Source organism: Danaus plexippus, chromosome 2, assembly GCF_018135715.1.
Source record: "Danaus plexippus chromosome 2, MEX_DaPlex, whole genome shotgun sequence".
Lineage (NCBI taxonomy): Eukaryota > Metazoa > Arthropoda > Insecta > Lepidoptera > Nymphalidae > Danaus > Danaus plexippus.
In genome coordinates, this window is record NC_083537.1 from 1,465,997 (window position 1) to 1,487,950 (window position 21,954).

The 21,954-nt window shown below is 31.1% G+C and overlaps 1 protein-coding gene across 5 annotated transcripts in view; it reads left to right on the top strand.

Annotated features, from left to right (window-relative positions):
- Positions 1 to 3,218: 3,218 nt before the first annotated feature.
- The window catches only part of LOC116779398 (protein spire), an 87,168-nt gene continuing 68,432 nt past the window's right edge, over positions 3,219 to 21,954 (top strand). For all 5 annotated transcript variants that reach the window (XM_032673657.2, XM_032673659.2, XM_032673662.2 and 2 more), the window contains exon 1: positions 3,219 to 3,830. In XM_032673657.2, the coding sequence (XP_032529548.2) occupies positions 3,566 to 3,830 (265 nt within the window). In that variant the 5' untranslated portion in view covers positions 3,219 to 3,565. The remainder of the gene's footprint in view (positions 3,831 to 21,954) is intronic.

Here is a 21,954-nt window from a genome sequence, read left to right on the forward strand (position 1 = left end):
AATTCCACTAACTAAATAACGGTCATCCAAGCTTTTATCGGAATTCCGTTACGCATATATTTGCTAAGCTGCAAAAAAAATATACACAAACACTTAAAACGATCGATATTAATTAGGTATATCAAGAATTAATATTTTTGGCATTCTTAAATATGGAGCTTACTCAATACAATAGTTGAATAATTACGTGCGTAAATACTTAGTATCGCAGGCAGTATGAATGTTACACAATCGTCTTAATTTGATAGATCAGCAGTTGAATTTGTTTCCTAGAGTCTTATTTCCTGACGTTCTTGTTTCTTAATATTTTTCTGTGTTGCCATCAGTGACTATGTAATAATAGGATTAGGTACTTCTGGTTGTGGTATACACAGATTTATTTTTCGTTCTGAAAGGGTTATAAATATCGTAAACATCGACTTCCTGGCACAAAAGCCTCTATTAGATAGAAAAAAAACATACATGTTCAGAATGCCATACAGAATGGCTTCACAATTCTAATGAATCTGAAAGCTACTAATGTCTAAATAAACCTGGTTATGGAATTCCTTGGCCAGTCATAACTAAGAAGTCTTACTGCAAATAATAAATTGAAATTAAGACTTTATTACTTGCCTTACATGATTTTATATATTATTAATATGTATTTTTGTAAATTTTATATATTTCTAGATATTATATAACTTTTTGTATTTATCTTAATAAGCGGGTTATAGAATGTAACACGATAAAGTATATACTGTTTTTCAAATAAATGTATAGTGTATTTCTGCTTTTAAACTCTTTATACGTTTTGGGGGGTATCCGCTGTGGTTCTGTTTAATTTTATATCTGTTGGGCATAAATACTTTAAAAAAAATTTATAACACTTTCGTCATAGTCCTTATGAGTTATTTTTTCTAAATTATGAACTAGTCATACAATTGAACTATATGTGGAGTTTCAAGCACAATTCCTTCAACGGATCCCTGTATAAGTTTCGTTATCGCAAAAAATATTTTATGCAAAAATTATGAAACAATACTCAAAATCAACAAGCTTATCTCGAATCTCATTAAGACACTAAAAAACTTTTAAGCAAATTCTAATCGAGCACAGTTACGTCCTTAGTAACTAATGTACTTATTTATGGACAATCTTGTGTCATTTATACTGTTTTCTTTTTAATCTATAATTTAAATGTTTGATAAGATTAAAATCTTAAATGGACGCCTGATATCTAGTTAAGAAATTTGAACTTCGATAATGAAAAATCAATATTTTTTGATCTTTTTACACTTTAGTTTGATGTCGTTTTTTGTTTCACTTAACTGTTACCTTTACTATTAATTGTTATAAAATAATCAGCCAACCCTTTATTGTAACATGGTAACTAACGTGGAATGTCAGTTAGTATGATACATATACCAAAATGAAACAGAAATGTGTCGAAAAAACTTCAGTTCACTAGACTGTGAATTAAAAGAATAAAATCTAAAAAAATATTCAACGCCTATCGAGAAGGTTAAGAAAAATTTTTAAAAACTAGAATTAAGAGAGAAAATTCAACTTTTTTTAACCATAACTTTAATAAAAATAAACTTTCATTAACTTTTCCGTATCTACTAGCGAAAGACGTAATCATATATTCGTAACTGAAAACCTGAGAACGCTATACAACAGCGTTTGCTGGATAACGTAAGCAGGTGTGCTTCTTATATTTATGTGTGTGATCTTAGTACGAGATCACATTAACCAAATAGATACTGAGCGTTTGAATTTTCAGGAAAGATTCCTTTCGATACTATTATATACAAAGATTTATAAATTAAACATTCAACGAATGCTAGTACCTACTAAGCATTTTTCATAATATCACCACGCTTTTTATAACTCCTTTAATATAACAGCATGAATTAAATAATGGAAATATAAAAAAAAAAAAAATTTATCAACTTCAAACTCATACCTAATTCTATGTTATTTGTCATTGGTAATTTTTATTTATTTATTTATTTCCTTTTTAATTCATAAAATTGTTAAGCAAAAGAAAACAGAGCGAGTAAAATAGTTGAATGAAATTGAAAGTCTTAATTTAATAAGACAGCTGATGTATTTAGTTGAACTATTGGAGAATTTATGTACCGTTATAAAATGCAGCTTGAGTTGTTCCACCTAGGTACAAATTATATTATCTTTAACCAATAATTGATGTGAGACTTAATATTTATTAGTTTCGCCATTGCTATTTTGTCATTTAGTTTTATTATAGCAGTTTCTTATGCTCGTTAAAGATCCTATATATGATGTATTACGTAATCTACTGCATAATACATTTTTTTTTTAATTTATTGTTTTAAAATATATAAAGTATTGGCACTATTTGAGAGAACTCAGAGCTGAATATATGGGTTGGAAGTTAAAAAAAAAACTGTTTCAATTACCTTTTTTTAAATATTACGAAATCAATTAAAAAGCCGATAATCCCTTGTAATGAGAATTGTATGTTTTCTAAAGTATCAGGATTGGAAAACCTTTTCCCTGGATGAAATAATATTATAATTTTTTTTACATAACTATTTTATTACAAAACTCAAACTAAAGTTACTTCATTTTATTTAATATTTAATCTTAAAAATTTGTTTCCAGCGTCGTCAGCGGGCATAGTTAACCTCAATTAATATACCTAAGTGTAATTGAATGATATATCTCAAAAGTTATTAAAACTATTTAAAAATAAATTATAATATAATATTATGCAACAAAAAGCGAATTGAACATTTCTACGCACCTTTAATTTAATTATTTTGTTAAATATATAACATACGTCGGTATGAAACGCTTACTATGATTAACCTTCCAAGAATAAAAATATTTAAGTTTGAAATTTGTATATTCTACATTTATATATAAACAGACAACATGTCCATTACATAAGTTTTTTTATGTTTTAACTTTATATTACTTTTTAAAATCATGTCAAAGTTATTTTGTGTAACATTTTTACGTATTGAACATTAATACTTTTATGATAATTCAAAATTAAATAAGACCTTACTTTAAAATAGTGTGAATGATGTGGTTTTAGTTCAAAAACTTTTTTTTAAATAAATTATGTTTATTAAATTATAACGAAAGGCCAGCAAAATAATATTCCGCTCATCGCTAGTCGTCTGAAGCTTCAGCAAGCTAAACTCGCTCGGTAGTTCCGCACTGACTGTCGTTGGTCAGTACTTCTCAGTAGTTCGGCTCGAACCGCCGATAAGAACGCATGCGAGTGTTTCAGTTCGCTGTGGAACCGCGCACGCGCTCTCGCGATCACAACGTATTAACCCGACCAAAACAGTTGGAAAAATTATTACACCACCCTCTTTACTGAACGCAACAGTGACAGTGACGTTTCGGGGGATGTGACAGAACACGCCTTTTATTATGATTGTGTACATTTGGTGAAATTTTCAGTGCTGAAATATATTGAACTAAGTAAACCCATTGACCGTTGAATTTTGTGACATAGATAGTGTTTGTGAACTGTGTTTGTTATACGTGATAGAAATGAGAATGGGTCATAGTGCTGGGTAGCGTGATGATGCGAAAGGAAGCTGCCGGTTCGCCCGGCGGGACTGATATCGCCTTAAACTCAGCCGACTGCCTTAATTTACAGCAAATTCTTCAGGCTTTTAACTCTAATATAAGTGAAGAGCATGCTTGGGCGTTATTTTACCAAGCTTCAAAGTGTTACCAGAAATGTTTGGACGAAGGGACTGCATACTACCTGCCTACTGAGCTAGGGCATGTTTTGCTTCATAAAGATGGGACCGTGCACCCAGGCACGCTGATGTATATAAGAGGTAAGTTACACAGATAATAAAACATAATACGAATGTCATTGCTTCGAATATTTCATATAAAACGTAATAAAATCCCATTGACTGTAGTTAAGACAGTTGCTTTAGGTACTTATGTAGTTAATAAATAGGTAATTATGTTCTATTTACATTACCTTCTAAAAATTGTTTTTAAGTTACTAATTATTCTAATGGAGAATAAATTATGCACATAAACAGTATTAAAGATTATATAATAATGAAACGTTAAAATATTTGCACATACATAGTTATATTAACTTCTACTGAACGGTAAATCTTAACGTCTCGTTTTGAATTTGCTGCATGATGACCACTAATTCGTTTTGATAAATATTTTATATAAACACTTGAATTACAAACATACAAATTATAATCCAATGTGGTCTCTAATCTGAAATATAAATTTATTATTGTTTGATTATGTTAATATTTTATTATGGTAACATAAAATATATAGCTTTTGTATTGAATTTTCGCGATTCGGATAACTACAACTAAACGTACCTAAATGGCGGCAGCAATGACCTTGCGATTTGTTATCTTAGGTTTTGCTTTTAAAAAAATATGCTCTCTTATCACACTATTAGCATTACTAATTCGAAATGACGGGGTAATCGATTTTTAATTTCAACAAAATATAGACTAGAAATACGTCAGGGTTTACCCTTCGGTGATATTATAAACATAAGTATTTCGTTTTGTATAATGTCGATTTCTTTATATATGGATAATAAATTATTCCTATCGCAATTTTCACCTCTATTTATAGCTGTTATGAGTACTTCAGATATGGTATCTACTAATGGCGATTTAAGATAACATCGTTTAAAAAAAAATTAATGAAGTACTTACCCAATAGATTTAATTATTTAATTCTTGAAACAAATGAATTATCGCCTAACTTGCTTATTAAACTGTCAATTACATAATATACAATGGGTTAGGATTCAAAATTGTCTTATCGAGTACGTTGCAGTCGCCTGTTTGTCTAGGAAGTGAATTGATATCTCAGTATGTCTACTGCAAGAATTTAATGTGTTTTTTTAAAGACACGCAGTATAAAGTTACATGATACGTATACTTAATTGAAGACGTACACTTCACAGACTAATGTAGCTATAATAATAACATAAACTTATTTATTGTATCGTGTGTTACCAGTTACAGGAATATTTCTATGTATCTAGGCGGCACAGATCTCTTACGCCGCCGCCCGCGCCATCATTATTTACGTATGCAATTTGACCGGACCAACATCTTTATATGCATTTTATTGTGTGCTGACCTATTTCGTGTCTAAATGAATTTATTAACCGTCAGGCTTGTATACTTCGATATGTTTCTAATACACTGATTTTCATCACGTATGATACAATACAATTTCTTTCCACACTCTTTCATCACCTCGTTATTCATATATTTTAAAGTTAGAAGTATATAACAATCATGAGTTTTTACCTTGATTTAAACTTAATTATAATAATTTGGCTTAATAATGCATACATGTATGGCCCTCCATAAAAATCCGTTATTTTAAGTACGTTAATTACGTTAATTTATTACAAAATAAAGAGGTGAAGAAATACGAAATATGTATGTCTTATATCAGAATCGAATCAGAATACACCTGTAATGAGATCGATCTAAATCCGTGTACAATGGCTTCTTTTCCTTCTCATCTGTTAACACGCACACATAATACAAAACATAACTCTCTTTTTATCATCGCCTCAGTCGGGTAAAGACTAGTAAGCGACCCGCTTTTTAACGTCTCTTCCGTCGGTTTTTGCCTGTGTTATATACATACTGTTTCCCACGTAGGAACATCTCATTATTGCTGTAGAATTATCTTTCATTCTCTATATTTTTTTTCTAAACTACCTAGTTACGAAACTGATATATGTAATACATAAAAATATTTGTACTGGAAATTTAAAAAGAATATTCTAGAATACAAAACTTCAAAACATATAAACTCTCATAAATTAAAACACGTTATTGGTGTTTGTTAGAATAACGGCATTATACTTATCCAAGATGTAGACGATGATTTTGATAAATGTTATTTTTTTATTAACTTTCTTCGCAAATGTTTTAGCCAAAAAAAAAGATATTAATGAATATGATATTAAATAAAGAAAAAAATCTCCTAATCTGCATAATTATTTATGTATAATTATATGTACTTAACCATGTTTCCATGGAGACTAGGCCTCACTAGGCCTTATTGTTCACATCTTCATTCCAGATTTCTCTCCGATGACAGCGAAACCTCCGCTTTTCCGGAAAAAAAAAATCACAATGGTAGATATTTTTAGGTACGTAATAATAAGCGTGAATTAACCTCAAATTTATTAAAACAATAAATTCTATATACATATTTGAACGCAGTCATATATATATATATATATATATGTTTGTATATTTGAGAAACATAACAATTCTTCGGACTTAAGTTTCTGGTTTTAATTTTCTAGAATGTTCCAAATAAAATCGATTAGCATAAGAATTTCTTTGGCGGCCATCGATAAACAAAATTGGCTTTGAAGAATCGGTTCCCGTTCGTATAAACGTGAGGGACAATGGGCTAGTTCTTGGTGTGTATTTAAAATTTAAACCAGTTGTAGATGAATGGTGTGTACGGTTACAATCTTACCTGTCGATCGTCAATGGACTTCCTAGAAATGATGAGGAGCCTGCAGGTATACAGCGCTACCAAAAAGAAATACGTTTAAAGCATTATATCAGTAGAATTTTCTCTATAAAAGGTTAATTGATATATTTATATAAGTATCAATATCAGGAGTAGCTGAGTTACAAACGCGAAAAGGTCGGAATAATCTTCCTGTCGTAACAGATTAATACAAGAATAATTTCCTTCATCAGCTTTACTTAGCTTCTTGTTGAAAAGTAATTTTAATAATATAATTGTTCTTTGTTTCAAGAACAACAGCCACAAAATTAAGGCTTTTGAATAGCAAGAGCACAAAATTAAGCTTTTGTTTTCATTTCCCTTTGTTAAGTAATCCCAAATGTTTATTTAAGCAATCGCTCTTAAGAAGTTTGAATAAAATTTTGACTCTAATTACAACATGTTTTTAATTTGTTTATCCTTGTTTTCGTCTATAACAAAGTAAAAAGGGCAGATCCAGTGAAACAAAACGTTGCCTTAAACTATTTGAATAACTTATTGCATTGTAAATGGCCCTTGAATACTGGCCGTCCATAAATAAACAGTGTGTGGGCGTCATGCTGGCTGGGTAAGGGTGGGTCCTTGCTGGCTCAAGGTCGCTCGATCGATATCCTCACGGAGGCTACATCGTTACTCTAGTGACGTCACATCCGGCAGATAACTACTGCATTTCCTGCAACAGGTTTACGATAGTAGTGATGTATATATATCCACTGTAGTTTCATGAGACTTTTTATTGGTTTAGTCTCTGTCAAACACTCGGTACATTCACATTTATATGGACTTTCTATGAAGAATGGATATAAAATTTTATAACAGAAACTATTAAATATTAAATGGTAATAATAATTTTGTATTACATGTTGCCAATAATGTTTGCCGGAACGCACCTTGTTGTTCTATGAAATTTATTAGCAGACGTCCATCGACGTTCGTTAATAACATATAATAACAGGCAGATGGTAACTGTATGCATTTGACGAGATAGTTAACGTTTTGTCGCATACGTAAAGGTGGCAAATAATTAGCGACCGGCTCCAGTTCTGTTCCTACCATGCGAAATGTGTCCAGCTCGTGCCATAGATGCCAAGTAGGGGCAGGAATTCCAATATGCCCGTTTGCTTTAATAAGTTACCAAGTCTTATTTCTAGTTGTCATGCCCCTTTTGTTTTTAATTCTGTAATTGTACTTTTATTTATATCAAGTGTTCCCTTGGCACAATTCCATTTAAACCGACTGTTGTCAGCACTGGATGATGGGGCGTTCTTTTTAATGTGGATAACTTCAATGATATAAATTTAATTATAAAGTATAAATTATTATAGCAGGCAAGTAAAAGTTAATGTAAATGATGTGTTTTGGTTGTTGAGGCTTAATATGCATAGCTTTAACTTTTTTAATAACCGGATTTCGAGTAACCATTTGAATTTGAATTTTTTTTTTAAAGAGAACTATAAAAATTGTAATTATGTAACATCTTTTTTGGTATAATTCCTAACTTGTAATAACTTTTAATAACACTCGAACTAGAAACGAAAGTAATTTTTTTTTCTGTCTTTTTTTATTTTGTTTCCAAAGACCGATATATTATTTAAAATATTAATTCTATAGTAATCAAGGTTCGTTCACATAGCGAGTTATATCGCACAAACGATATATTAATTTGTTTGACCGATGACGTATCCTCATTTTCATACATTACAGCTATCGTGTTATAATGAAAATTCGACCTTTGTATTAGATAAGATTGCGAATTATTAATAAATTATATTATAAAGAAAACAAATCGCTTCAAATTTTTGATTATGTTTATCGTTTTTAGTCTCATATCACGAACATTGTTTCATTGTCAGCGATCACTTAATGCATATGTGTCAATGAAAAATACGATCTCGAGAGCCGATACAATCTTCAATGTTTCTATTGAATAGAGATGCTTCAGATAAACATGCAACAAGACATTTACAACCGTCACCGTACGAAGAGATCATTAAGTTATCTGAAATATATAAATTAAAAAAAAATGCTTCCTTCAGAAACAGAAGAAATTCTCAATTATATTATACACGTGTGTGAATGGATTTATATCAAGACTTGTTTCATATTTTTTGCGTCCGTTAATGTTCGGTTCTTATATATTTTTTTTATCTTGCGTCAAAGAATTTTATATAGAAAGGGAATCTATCAAAGACCTTAATATGTTTGTATTGTAGATAGTTTTTTCATGTAAAGAATAAAGTCTTCTATAAAGCCGTATAACTTAATACATGTATAATATTAATTATATTTTCTTTTTGCAGTCGCTTTGTTTTCATATAAATTGATCGATCCTTGTTATTACATTGTAAATGTATTATTTCGTCCGTAACAGGTTCCGTAACCCGTACATCAGCCGGACGTTATGTAATAATAGGCTCACCGAATAATGAGACTACAAATTTATGAGCCACAGAGTTCGTCTCAATTATGAGGACTGAGTAGATAAGTAATGACGTCTACAACGATAAAATACTACGAGGATTCCCACAAAAACAATATAAAGTTTTTTTCCCTATTTTGGTCCTTTTTTTTTAACATATAAATGTGCTACCAAGTTCTTTACAAATAATGCGAAATTTGATTACACTCTCACGATAAAACGAAATCATTTTCAATGTCATACCCACACTGTAACAAGGAATCGTAAGTAATCTGAGCGTCCTTATCAATAATTCTGCATATCAGATAAAATTTTCTTTGGACTTCTCATTGGATGAGATAAATTTATTGTTCCGACATATGAGTATTATTATCGACGGAAATCTCATACGTGTTACGTATAAAGAAATCTATTAATACATGTTTGAATGATATACAATTTTATACAAAAATAACATTAAGTCTTGTACTAGCAATTGTAATAAATCCTCGCATACGATAATATCGATTTAAATATACGAATTGAAAAACTGGAAAGGGCCTACGTTGGGTTGATCTTTAAAATCTTGCGGAAAGAGTACAGACTTTATTCGTTACTTTTTTGTCAATTACTACTCATATAATTACGTTTCTTTATTTCGCCGGACTAGTGACGTCCTATTGTGATATCGTTCACACTAGATCATCTTATAAATTATGTCATCAATCAAATCACCTTTCGCCGCTATAAGTCAGTAGTCCTCTCTCTTTTGACATAAGGTCGACTTTCTACGGAATATATATATATATATATACATATAGGAAAATTTTCTCATAATTGGTCTGTATGTGTAGACGAATGGAACAATAAATATTGAGTAGGATTGCGTAAACATTTTAAGCGTTGAAGAATGTCCGTAACACTTATCTTAATCAGTGGTAAATTTACCTCCGGGTTTGTTATAATTTAAAAATGTAACCTGTTTTATTGGATGATAGTTTCGATGTTTCGTAAGTTGTGCATCTAGCTGCATGTATGTCGGTCCTCGTTGCACCATCGGCTATGATAATTATCTCACTTTCTTAATGTAAACATCTTAATAGTTATTTGTGGGAACATTTTAGTCGAGTCATTTGTTACTTTTATTATAATTATATTTAATGATATGTGGACTTTTAGGTTTCATTATTAACTAAAATGTGCTTCTAATGCTTTTATTCTGTATTTGTTTTAGTAACGTCGGTTGTGTAATTTATGTTCCAAGTTCTGAGACGCTTCATTTTCATAAGACATTCGACGTTTTTAGTTCATATTTCTATTCAAATTATTCTCTTCAGCTATTTATGTATTTCATTTGTTAAGATAAAAATATTGGTATAAAAAAATATTCAAAACCATCTAGATTTTTTTTGATTGCCATAAAAACATTTTTATCTCATATTAAGAAGAGATCTTGTAGTGATATATCCGGATTGATTTTCTGATACTATCTTGAACGTCATAGCAAAAGTTGACACTTTGTAAATCTTGCATGATTTATCCAGACGCGATGAAATTATCTTTGACGAAGGTCGAAGAAATGTTTCCATTCGCTATATTTGCTTAATGATTACACAATGAATGCTTTTAATGTTTAAATCGTCTCTTTTAATATAAATGTGTGAGTGTAAGCGAAAAACACTATATTTTATGTATCCTTGATACCCCGGTGTCATATTTAACTATTCACTGACACATGACATGCGGCCTTGAACGGCGAGGCGTATGCGCACGCGCAGCGTTGTATGTGAGACATTGCACGACGAATTAATTCTAACCTATGTACACATGTATTACTAATGCTAATGAGTTTGAAAGAAACGATAGTGTTTTGAAATGAATTATAAATCCATAGAAATAATATTATTTAATAGCAAAAGTAATCATCGAAATCTTTTATGTTTTTTCGGAAATTGCTTAGATGTGATGTAACCTTTTAAAGTCGTTCAAGCCATTGGGAAGACTTGTTTCCGATGCATAAACCATCTATTCTTCTTTAACAAATTTATACGAAACTAATTCCATGACAAACTCTATCCAATCCAGAACAGAATTATTAAGATTGCTGAACATGAAGATAACACAGTCAAATACATAGTCTCCGTTTTAATGAAGTTTGTTAAAATTATTATTTAATGTTTATTATAATTATTGATACATAATATATATTGATGTATATGAAAAGTATCCAATGATGATAACCTATTGTAAAATGTATGTCTTTATAATAAAAGATCTTTTCTTTGAGTTCATCCTTAAACTTAGGTCAGATTTGCCAAAATTTTATGAGTTGAAAGAAATAATTCGTTAATAGACGGTTTCGTATTGTTAATAATCATGCTTTAATTATAGTGATAACCTCAATAATTTATTATTAAAGCCTTCGTGAGCCCGAGCTGATGCTTCCGAGCAGTCAGAAGTCCAAGGGAGCCATGATTCAGAGCATTACAATAGACTGCTCTCTCCTAACTGGGGCGTAGGATTGCGGCCTTGGTGCGGCGGCCGGTGGGTGGATGCTTTGACATTTGATATGCTTCACACGTTTATTTGATCTCGGATGACGGCTTTTTTATATAAATGTACATAATATCATAGATATATCGCTATATCATGGCAAAAAGGCTAACCTTATCATTTAGAATGGTTTTATTATCAAGAAAGCATTTAAACATTTCTTCAGATGACAGAAATTTTGTTTTATAATATTTAATATTTATGAATATACTTAGACTTCAAATACAAGTATAATTTTACATAATATGGTACATCTAAATTAACATATGATTAATATTACAATAAGTATAGCTGTGTCAATCTACTAGTTCAGGAGTCACGCGATTCGCAACAGGCCGTAACTGTATACGTTGACCAGATGCGACTTCGGTAATGGCAGAGTGATGCTGATTATATCTCTAACTAACCTGTCAACCGTATGATGCTATCATTCTGAACTCATTAGAAGAACATCATACTAAACAAGAAATATTTAACAGTTGCTAGCGCCATAACAGTACTCTATACTGTTCAATTATGATAAGTAAGATGTCTTTAATGCACAGATGCTGTAGTCTTAGATGTCCGGATAAGGAAGGTCACTAAATATATCATGTCCACACAAAGCCACAAAACAGACCTGAATATGTTTTGCTTTTGGTCACCTTTATATACACAGGGATTTTTCTAAGATTTCCTCGACGTTTCCTATCCATAAATACATTAATTTAGCCTTGTCGTGCGAGATAAGTAAGATCATGTAACTTGATAGACATATCGTATTATTTATGATGTAAATCCTTGAAGTGTTATAAAGTTGGCTACACCAGCAAAGAGGTCAGCCAAAGAGGATTTATTGGATACAAGCCAACTTGAAGCTTTATATATGTACATGAAAATCAGATATTTTATAGGATGTGACGGATAGGGAAGTGAGGAGCTGATATTGCGTATGGAAAGCTGATTGTAAAAAACATTTTATGGATTTGGATTGTGAATCTTTATTACTTCGGTTAACAAGATTATTCTAGATCAAACATGTAAGTTTATTACAGAAATTTTTAAAACATGGCTGTGTAAAATTATTTCGACATAATAAAGAATATATTAGGGGTTGAACATTTAACAATGGGTTCTATGAGTGAAATGACTATACCGTAGCAATACGATTGAAGAATAATTACTACGGATGTGGTTAGTTCGTTCGGAAACCCTCAGTGCCTTTTTCTTCTTCCTATCGAAACCCTACTGTTTCAACGTTATATCCAACAGTCAATGACGAAAACATTCTGGGAGTAGTTAATCAAAGGGTCAGTTTCAGCGTCAATCTCTTTCAGCGATTCATCTCCTTTGTTGCGACACACAAAAAAATTGTCTCTTAATATAAAAAAGCTTTAAAGAATCTTTGACAAATTATATATTTAAGTGAAATTCTTCATAAGCCAATCGGTGAACGACGCCATTTTATGAAAGGCGTTACTTGCAATTTTACTCACACCCAATACTACTTTGGAAAAATGAGTCAGCAGTTGGTGAAGATATGTACACTAGAATGTCAATGTCAAACAAACAGTCTCAGAGGTCGTTAGCGGAAGACAGCGCTTGGTTACTATCGAGTTGCGTAAGGGGTTGTTATTGTAAACGAGTTGGCAATTAACCTTGAGCTTGCCAAAAAGGTTTTTAATAGCGTTTAATTATGTATGTGGATGTTGACTCGTTTTGGGTGACGGAAAATTAACGTAGGCAAAATGACTCAGTGATGGAACATTTTAGAAATATGTTTTACAAAATGCCAATGATTTTAAATAAGATGGCTAGTATCTGCTATTTTTTGTTAGTGCTGATTCTAATTATTATTTTTTACTTTAGACTAAATGTATGTATTCAGGTCAATTAAATAAATTCTATATGAACAATAATAAACATCTACAGCAAATATATTGATTAGTGAGTACTTCTAAACTTAATAAAATTACCTCATTTTTTAATGATTATCACCAGATTTTTTTATACTCATTACTCATGGATTCAATAAAAGTAAAATCTGATAAAACGGAATATCTAATATTTCGTACGCTCCAAATTTGAAATAGTAAGATAATAATAATAATTCTTAAAACTAAAAAAAATAAATCAAGAAATTAAATTTATTTTAATAATTAGTTCGAAACCCGTTGACAATAACCATGAGCGATGTTCCGTAAAACTTGAACTTCAAGTCCGGTATCAATGTCATTGATTTGTAGAGACCGTTACGTAACTGATACGCAAGTGTTTGTAATCTACTGACCGTCTGTTTGTGCCCGACTTGCCTCGCCTTGCGTAACGCCGTCCTTCCTTACGAGCTGGAATCCATTTTACTGGAATATATTTTTATAATTAATTTAAAAATTTATCTTAAATATATATTTTCATTATGTTGCTATATAAATTATAATTATCAATAGCACTGAATAAACTTTTTATCGTCAAAATCAGATAATAAATTTCGTATACAGCAACGACCGTAACTTTCTTGTAATTATATATTTGGGAGTCGTCAACGATGAAAATACTTTTATATTGTTTTGGTTAATTGATTTAATTTCTTGTACACTTGAGTTATTTTCTATTGAGGTGATTATCTTTTTTACGGTCCGTAGTTTTGTCTCCGAGATGAATCGTTGGTTTCGCTGGCCCTTCAATAACGACCGTTTCCATTTATACGTACCGTTTGTCCTCATATTCTTGACATCTTTTAAATCATTGTTTTTTTAAGTAATAACTGTTATTGGTTCTTCGAAAGTGGCGCTACTAGGTGTGTTTTGTTTTTTCGTCACTGGATTATGAATGAAATTGGTTCGTTTCTAGTAATGGTGGACAATTTTTGCGTTTTCGCAAATCCAGAGAATGACCATCTATGATCTGGTGTTACTAATAAATCTTTTGATATAATCTAATAAAAAATTACCGCTTGAGAATAGTTTTTGATTACGTCCATTTGTATCGCTCGTTGTAATTTTTTACACCTTAACGTCGAGGCGTTTTAGGTTTGGCGCAGTGAATCTTGATTATGAAGTGAGACGTGACCTGCAGAATAAAGACATCTCTTACTCATAGTTACCGAACTTTGCTAAGATTACGTTTTATTTTGAGAAATACATTAGTGTATTCAACAATATTATCTTATACGAAATTATTCAGAATATGTAACATATAAACGTAATATTTATTATTTAAATACTAAAAATTTGTTTTACTTGCTTAATTCCATAATAAAGATGCAATAACAAAAAAATTTCCTGATGTAGAATAAATTCCTGTGTCTCGTTCTGGAGCGTCCATGTTTTTTCTTTTCTTTTCTTTTTTAACTTCATTTCAACTCGCAATGTCACGCTGCTCTTTTCTGTTTCACAAAACGAATAACAAATGTTCTAACGTACATCACATATACACCTATGACACCAAAAACATATAAACCAAGACTATCTTGGCTTTGATTTTCATATAATTTGTGTCACTAAAAATTGGATAATTCCTGGCATACTATTAATTTCCCCACTACATTTGTTTTCTTCTTTTTTATCCAATGTTAAGTGCAGGCTTAATACGACACACAACATTCTTACCATTCTTAACCATTTCGCTGCCAGCTTCTCGCTCTCCAGACCAAGCCATCTTAAATAACATTAGTTGTTTCTTGTGTCACTCTCTTCTGTCTTCAGTCTAACCTTAATTTCGACTGTTTTTTTTGCGTCTTATTAAGTTATCCCCTTGGCTGTATTTAATTACTATTTGTTTTTTGTGGATTTATTTTTTTCCTGTTGCGCAAAGGAACATCGTTAGGTCTACAACTTTCTCAAAGGTTTGGATTGTTTATCAGAAAATTGTTTGTCTCTACTACATAGGTCAGTCTCAAAACTCCTTAAACATTTTGTGCTCAAGGACTAAAAATTATAAATTTCTTAGCTGGTTTTAGAGAACATCTTTTTACTTCACTCTCCTCTTAAATATTACTGGTGAAGTAAGGGGATGCTAACCGAACAAAAGGAAAGCTGTGCGTTGTTCAGACTATATTGCCAGCATAAATGTAACATCCATTTTACAGATTTGTGGAGAAGTTACCGCAGCCCATAGGAATAAAAATGGTCGTATTTATTACATTTGTCTATTATCAGCATCTATAATATATCATTATCCTTGCCGTCACAAAATCTTGATAGTATGTTAATAACAATTTGAAAATAACCTTATAAAGTGTTATGACCCGCATAAACTTAATTTTACGGTTACACAGTTTCTATAAATAATTAATGGTTACAACAAAGGGATCCCATGGGAACGTTCGCAAGGGCGTTCCGCGCTGCGACCTGCGGACATTATCGCAGCCGTTCGAAGATAACCAACTCTGTGATAAATAAAAGATAATTGTACCTTAAATATCCATTAGAAGTTTCAGGTTAGACATAAATTTTATTCATACATTAAGAGTCAATCATTAATTTTACACATAGGTTTTAAACAAGTCCTTGAAACAAGCATTGCTGAATTTATGATATAAAAAATTAAAAATTTATCAATACTGCCTTGCATTTTTTTTGATATACAGAATTTTGTTACGTATCGTTAATGCAATATACAGGCATTCAAAAAATTGAAAATTTTAAAATAATTTGATAAAAATATATATTTTTTTCACCCTTTAGTATTTTATAATAACCATTAAGTGGATAAAAATGGTAAAAGGGCTCCAAACTCTGTGATATATCGTGAGTTACTGCCATATTTGTAATAGTTTTTTATGATATTCCGAATTGTTGCCTACACGCGAACTTGTAATAAGAAAATCATCAGAATGGACTTTATTTTAATATTCATAAGGTTTTAATTTGGTTTTATTTTAAATTACATTTTTGGCACATAAAGATACGGTTAAAGCTTGTAATGGCCACATTTTGTAAGCCGACCTTGGTCATTATTGAAATTAGTGAAATTAGTCATTTTGCTTAATTTCTAATAAATATATGTTTTGATTGTATTTTATCATATTATTGCTAAGGTAATTTATCCAAGTTGCGGACAAAACTATTAGCTAGACTTCAATTGGCTGGCCCCCAAAGAAAAAAAAAATAGATAATATTTTCATTTGAAATATAGTCTTTAAAAAGTAACGATTTTCATATGAGCTTTGTGTTCAGTGATGTATATTTCCTTACAAAATACGATCACATTTTGTTAATATGTCGAATAATGGAGCCAAGGCGCGAGCAATAGCTTATATATAATTCAATTAAAATATGTTTTTTAACTTCACGTTGCTGTATGTCATAAAATAAATCCTTATATCTCTAGTAGTAAATATTTAAGTGTGCTTTAAAATATTTGTTTTGTATAATTTTGATTTTAATGTCCATTGACCATTTCAAAGAAGATTTAAGTTGATAGAAAAATGTTAGATTATAAAATGAATATTCACGAAGTAAACTTACTCTTTAATGAAGACCACATATATAAAGTAAAGGATGAGTCTTCATATTTGTAAATATGAAGAAAATCTTAATGAAGTGCTTGAGTATTGAGGGCAGATCTCTAGCAAGTAATTCGCTATGAGCTTGAAAAACTCAAGTTTCCGTGTTTTCTCCATATTAATTGCTCTGTTTATATATCCTTTGAGATAAAAAAAAAATGTCTTGAGACATTTAGAAAGTGTACATCACATATATTATTCTACAATAATTGTACGTGAAAAGGTCATACAAAAAAATACTTAGGTATGCATATATATTATGATAATTATACGGAATACTTCACATATGAAGACCTCATTTCAGTTCGGATAAAGTGTAATTACTTAATAAAGATTGACATTTTAATATTAACACGTCACTAACAATAAAGATATTTAAGTAATTTTGATAATGTTCACTTTCATATTTCTTTGTTCAAGTCGGAAATCAAAGTTAAGTCTAGTTATGTTATCTTAAATCTGGACGATTACAATTGAATACATCCGACGAATTAATGTGAGAAATCTTAATGTTTTCTCTTAACCATTTGATTGTATTTTCCGTTTAGTGTAGGCTACATTTCTCTCTAGAGATCGTGATTTATTAATTTGTGTGATCTCATGCAGCCGGCGAGTGTAATCATGTGATCGTAACGAATATCCAAATTAAATTACACGCAATTTTTTTCTTATCCATCCATTGTCCGTTCAGAGACGGAATATTTGGTTTTATCGCTGACTATCTGGTCGTAATTGGCGAAATGTTTATGACCCCTGTTTGTTAGATCTCGGTGATGTTACTTTCTATGTCGGATATTTGGCAATGTTATTGATGTTTGTAATCATTCTCGGCGATTACGTTCGTTTCGGTGAAGAAGAAGGCCCCTTCTTCTAGTATAGAAGATTTATTCATTGACGAAATTTACAATTGTGACATTATGCAACACACAATCAACGAGATAGACTTCTTTATTCGTCGGTAATGTACCTTTACTGTGTTAGTGTAACATATTATCTAATAGCAAGCTACGTTCAAAAGTTGCAAATTGTGACTTGTAATGTGAGAAATACGGCTGATGGAAGTAAAGTGAGTTAGTACGTATGATATAGGAATGCAGAATCCGATATCTCACCGGTAGCAAAGTCCGCAACTCCGAACTCTTGACCTCGCTAATGTTAATACTTTCTAAACGATCATAATTTTAGTTTTACAACAATGTGAGTTCTGATTGTCGTGATGTTTTTTTCCTCGGTATCGCTTTCTCGTCTCCTCTTTATTATCGGGTCTGCTTGTTTCCGTGAGGTTATCATTAGTTCAATCATTTAGCGTTTCTTTGATCTGTTATTCTTTTGTCCATTGAGATTATGATGTATGTGCTTTAAATAAATCTTTATTATAACTTTTCTAGGCCCATGTGCTGCGTATTATCGCGTCCAGTGTCAATTTAATGTCAATGCCGTTTGTGTTTATCGTGTGAAAGTGTAATGACTATAAATAATTTTGCTGGTAAGCGTTTCTGGAACATTATCTGAGAAGGTATGCGGTATTAATGGCCCTACACACCATTCAACATATAGATCAATAATAATGTTTATATGATGGAAAGTAAAAATTCGATTGTTAGTCCTATTATATATAAGTTATTTATTAACTCATCTGTCATGTATTGTGAGTTATATTCATATTGCGTTTGAATGATGTGTGTGATGCTTATCTTATCTTTAGTGAAGCACCGACACTCGAAAGACAATCGTGGGGATTTATTAGTGGACCATGCGAAATATCTTAGATTTATTTGTTTACCTAATGTCCTGAACTAGGAATTAATATATATTTTTTGTTAAATGATTAATAATGAATTATATGAGGGCAAAATACTACATTGATTTTTATTAATGATTGCTTTATCATTTTCTTTCAGAAAGTGTAAGATAATAATTTGTTTGTCTAGTTAGTTAAAGTCAATAACGAAAGCTATAACGATAAATTTACTTTAAGTGAATTTATGACTGTTTTCCTAATATTTTGGTGTTCTAATATTTTTGAAGTTTTTTATTTTTCTAACTTTTAATATCATTATGCGATTGAAGTATTTCGTCTACATGATGATTAATGTAATCGGTCTAATTTTTTTAAATTCTTATTATTTTATACAAGCGATGCCCATTATATTATCGGACACATGATTGATAATTTTTAGGTAATTCAACTAAACTGCGGAGATGATAATAGGGGACCATTATCTTTTTTAGTTTCTTGGTATAGATATTAATCAAAATTTAATATTTTTTTATGTCTCCGCTTTTTTCTCTTAGTAATTAATTTTAAAGCGCGCTGTGTTGACAGAGCTTACGGTTTCTTAAGAAACCAACATCTCCAAAGACCAAAGACCATACTATCGAGGTCAATAAGTATGAGCTTACAAACAAACTCATTAAAAATATAGACGTCGTAAATTTATGCACTATAGAAGTGGAAGCGAGAGGTATAACAGTTAATCTCTACAACTAAAAGATTTGGGCCTGTCCAGAATTAACATAAATTCATTCTTAGAACTTATTTCGAAGACAGCCCTAGTAGGTTCGTTTCAAATTTTATTAGGTAGAGAGAGGAAGTTGGTGGTTCGAGGTGAGCGTTTAACGCGCACTAGAAAAGGGCCCTTTAAACCTACATCTGGGTCGTAAGTCCTAGGAACAGCACCCGCATGGTGAATCCATGGAATGCTAAGGAGTTTCGTCTCTTCATTTTATTAAAGAATATTTGTCTCGTCGTATTCCTTGATTATGGAATTTTGCATCGTGGAATTGTTAAAATAACATACCCTTTAGAAGGGAGGAAGGATGATAACTAAATATGGAGGAGATTTTAATTCTATTTAGTATATAATTTCTTTCGATGCGAATAAGATAAATTCAGAAAAATATTATATTATTGCATCAATAGAGCACTGTCATTTCTTCAATCCGAATCGTGTCACTTTCGCTATGCACAATAGAAATCTAAATAGGAAATATTAAGGGGTAATTTTTCGCAATTGAATAATGTTAGAACGCCTCAGTTGGTCAACAGCGCACACGATCGCTTCAGGCATCAGTTTTTCGTGACTTATCCCAAGCTCTCGTTAACTTAATGGACAAAACGGATAAATTGCATGCTATATTACAATTCAACATGTTACGGAATCATAAGTTATTGTCGGGCCACTAAGATGTGTGCAAACAATTAAACAGCAATTTATCTATAATTAGAGAACATTTGATTGGATCCTTCGACATAAACGTTTTTAAAGATTACCTCAGAACCAGATAATTAATTGTTAGGTTTGTTTAAAATACGTTTGTAATTATCATTTTCTCTTGTTTCTATATATTTCAAATATTCTTCGAGTCTGTCTAACCTATATTTAAAACTGACTTTGAATATATATTTTGAACGAGGGGAAATGAAAAGCGCCATTTTAGCGCCGGACAGCTTTCGTGAAAGCATTGAGCCCCGGGCGGCCTATATACAATCGCCTGTCACATTAGAATTAACTTTCGAGGCTTCTGCCACTGAAAGTATAGCGATATTTCTTAAAGGTTACAAAAAAACAAATAGAAATTAATTTAGGTATTATATAGAGTATATTTTAAATATTTTGTAATCTCGTTTGTCCCTAATATAAATATTACAACATACATAAAAGGTCATTTTGAAGCTAGAATATAGTAAGTTTTAAATGAAGTGACGAAAAATATTGATATTGCCAAATACCAATCTTAGAATTAATTGATAATTTTTGTTATCGTCTGGTGATAACGCGATTCGGTTTTTATGACGTCACAGTGGTTGGGCCTCTGTACTAGTCATCGCAGAAGGTCGCCTTGTATATAAAAGAGTATTTTCGGCATCTTATTCAGGGATTAACTTATTCTGTCCAACCGTCTGTCCTCTAGCCTCTGGGACATAAAACCCAAAGTAAGATTCATTTAGATACCAAAATATCGTGCAAAAGCGAGGTGGTTAATATTCAATACCGTCCCATTATATTGTATATAAATCTTGACCAATAAAATAGTATCAAGGTCGCCACAAATTTAAATGCCCTTAAAGTAAACAAGCATTTAACACTATCTTATCAGAATCGGTCCCAAAACGGGGTCGCGTGGTGAAACAAGATTCACGCTAGAAGCCGCGGTCACTGTGACACAGAACGCTACAGACATATTTATTCGTAATGTTTAATCGACCTGAAATTTTTATCATATCAGCCAATGCCGTTAGAATGTTTCTTCTAAATGTGATTATCACGTGAGTTTGGTGCAACACGATCGTTGTTTGTAACAATGTACTGTTCAACATCGGATTGTTTTGTCAAACAACCAAACACCGTCTAGCCAAAAACGAATACGATAACAACGATCCCGAGCCGTATTCTATAAACAATGAAATTTTGGTGTTTCTGTATTGACATCGTTTTGTATACGATACGTGTGAAACACGAACGAGAGTTATATTTAAGTAATAAATATATTATAAATTTTATTGCGTAAATTTAAGTACGCAACAATTAATATTACAATAGTTTCCACGTAAATTACGAAATATATTTGGTGTCGTGTAAAACATTACCAGCCGTTAACAGAGAAGCGTTATCTTTGAATAATATTTGCTTTTCGTTTATTTAAGCACTAACCTAACCTAGTATATCGTGATGCTCGCAAATGAGACGGCTTCAATATATGAAAGAATATGATAAGGCGTCATCAAGGTAAAGTTGCGTATTGGGTTGTTTAAATTATATTGAGATAAGAATGCACTAGACGGGAGGTAGCATCTTATTAATTGGTATTGCTTTATAATTAAAACTGTGATAATATCTATTTGCGTTTTATATTAAAATCAAATAATGATATATTTCATATATATATATTTTTTAAAGTGTTACGGTTTTTGTTAGCCAGTTTGTGTGATAAATAAATGTTTTAAGATAAATTTAATAATAAAGTTGATTATTAT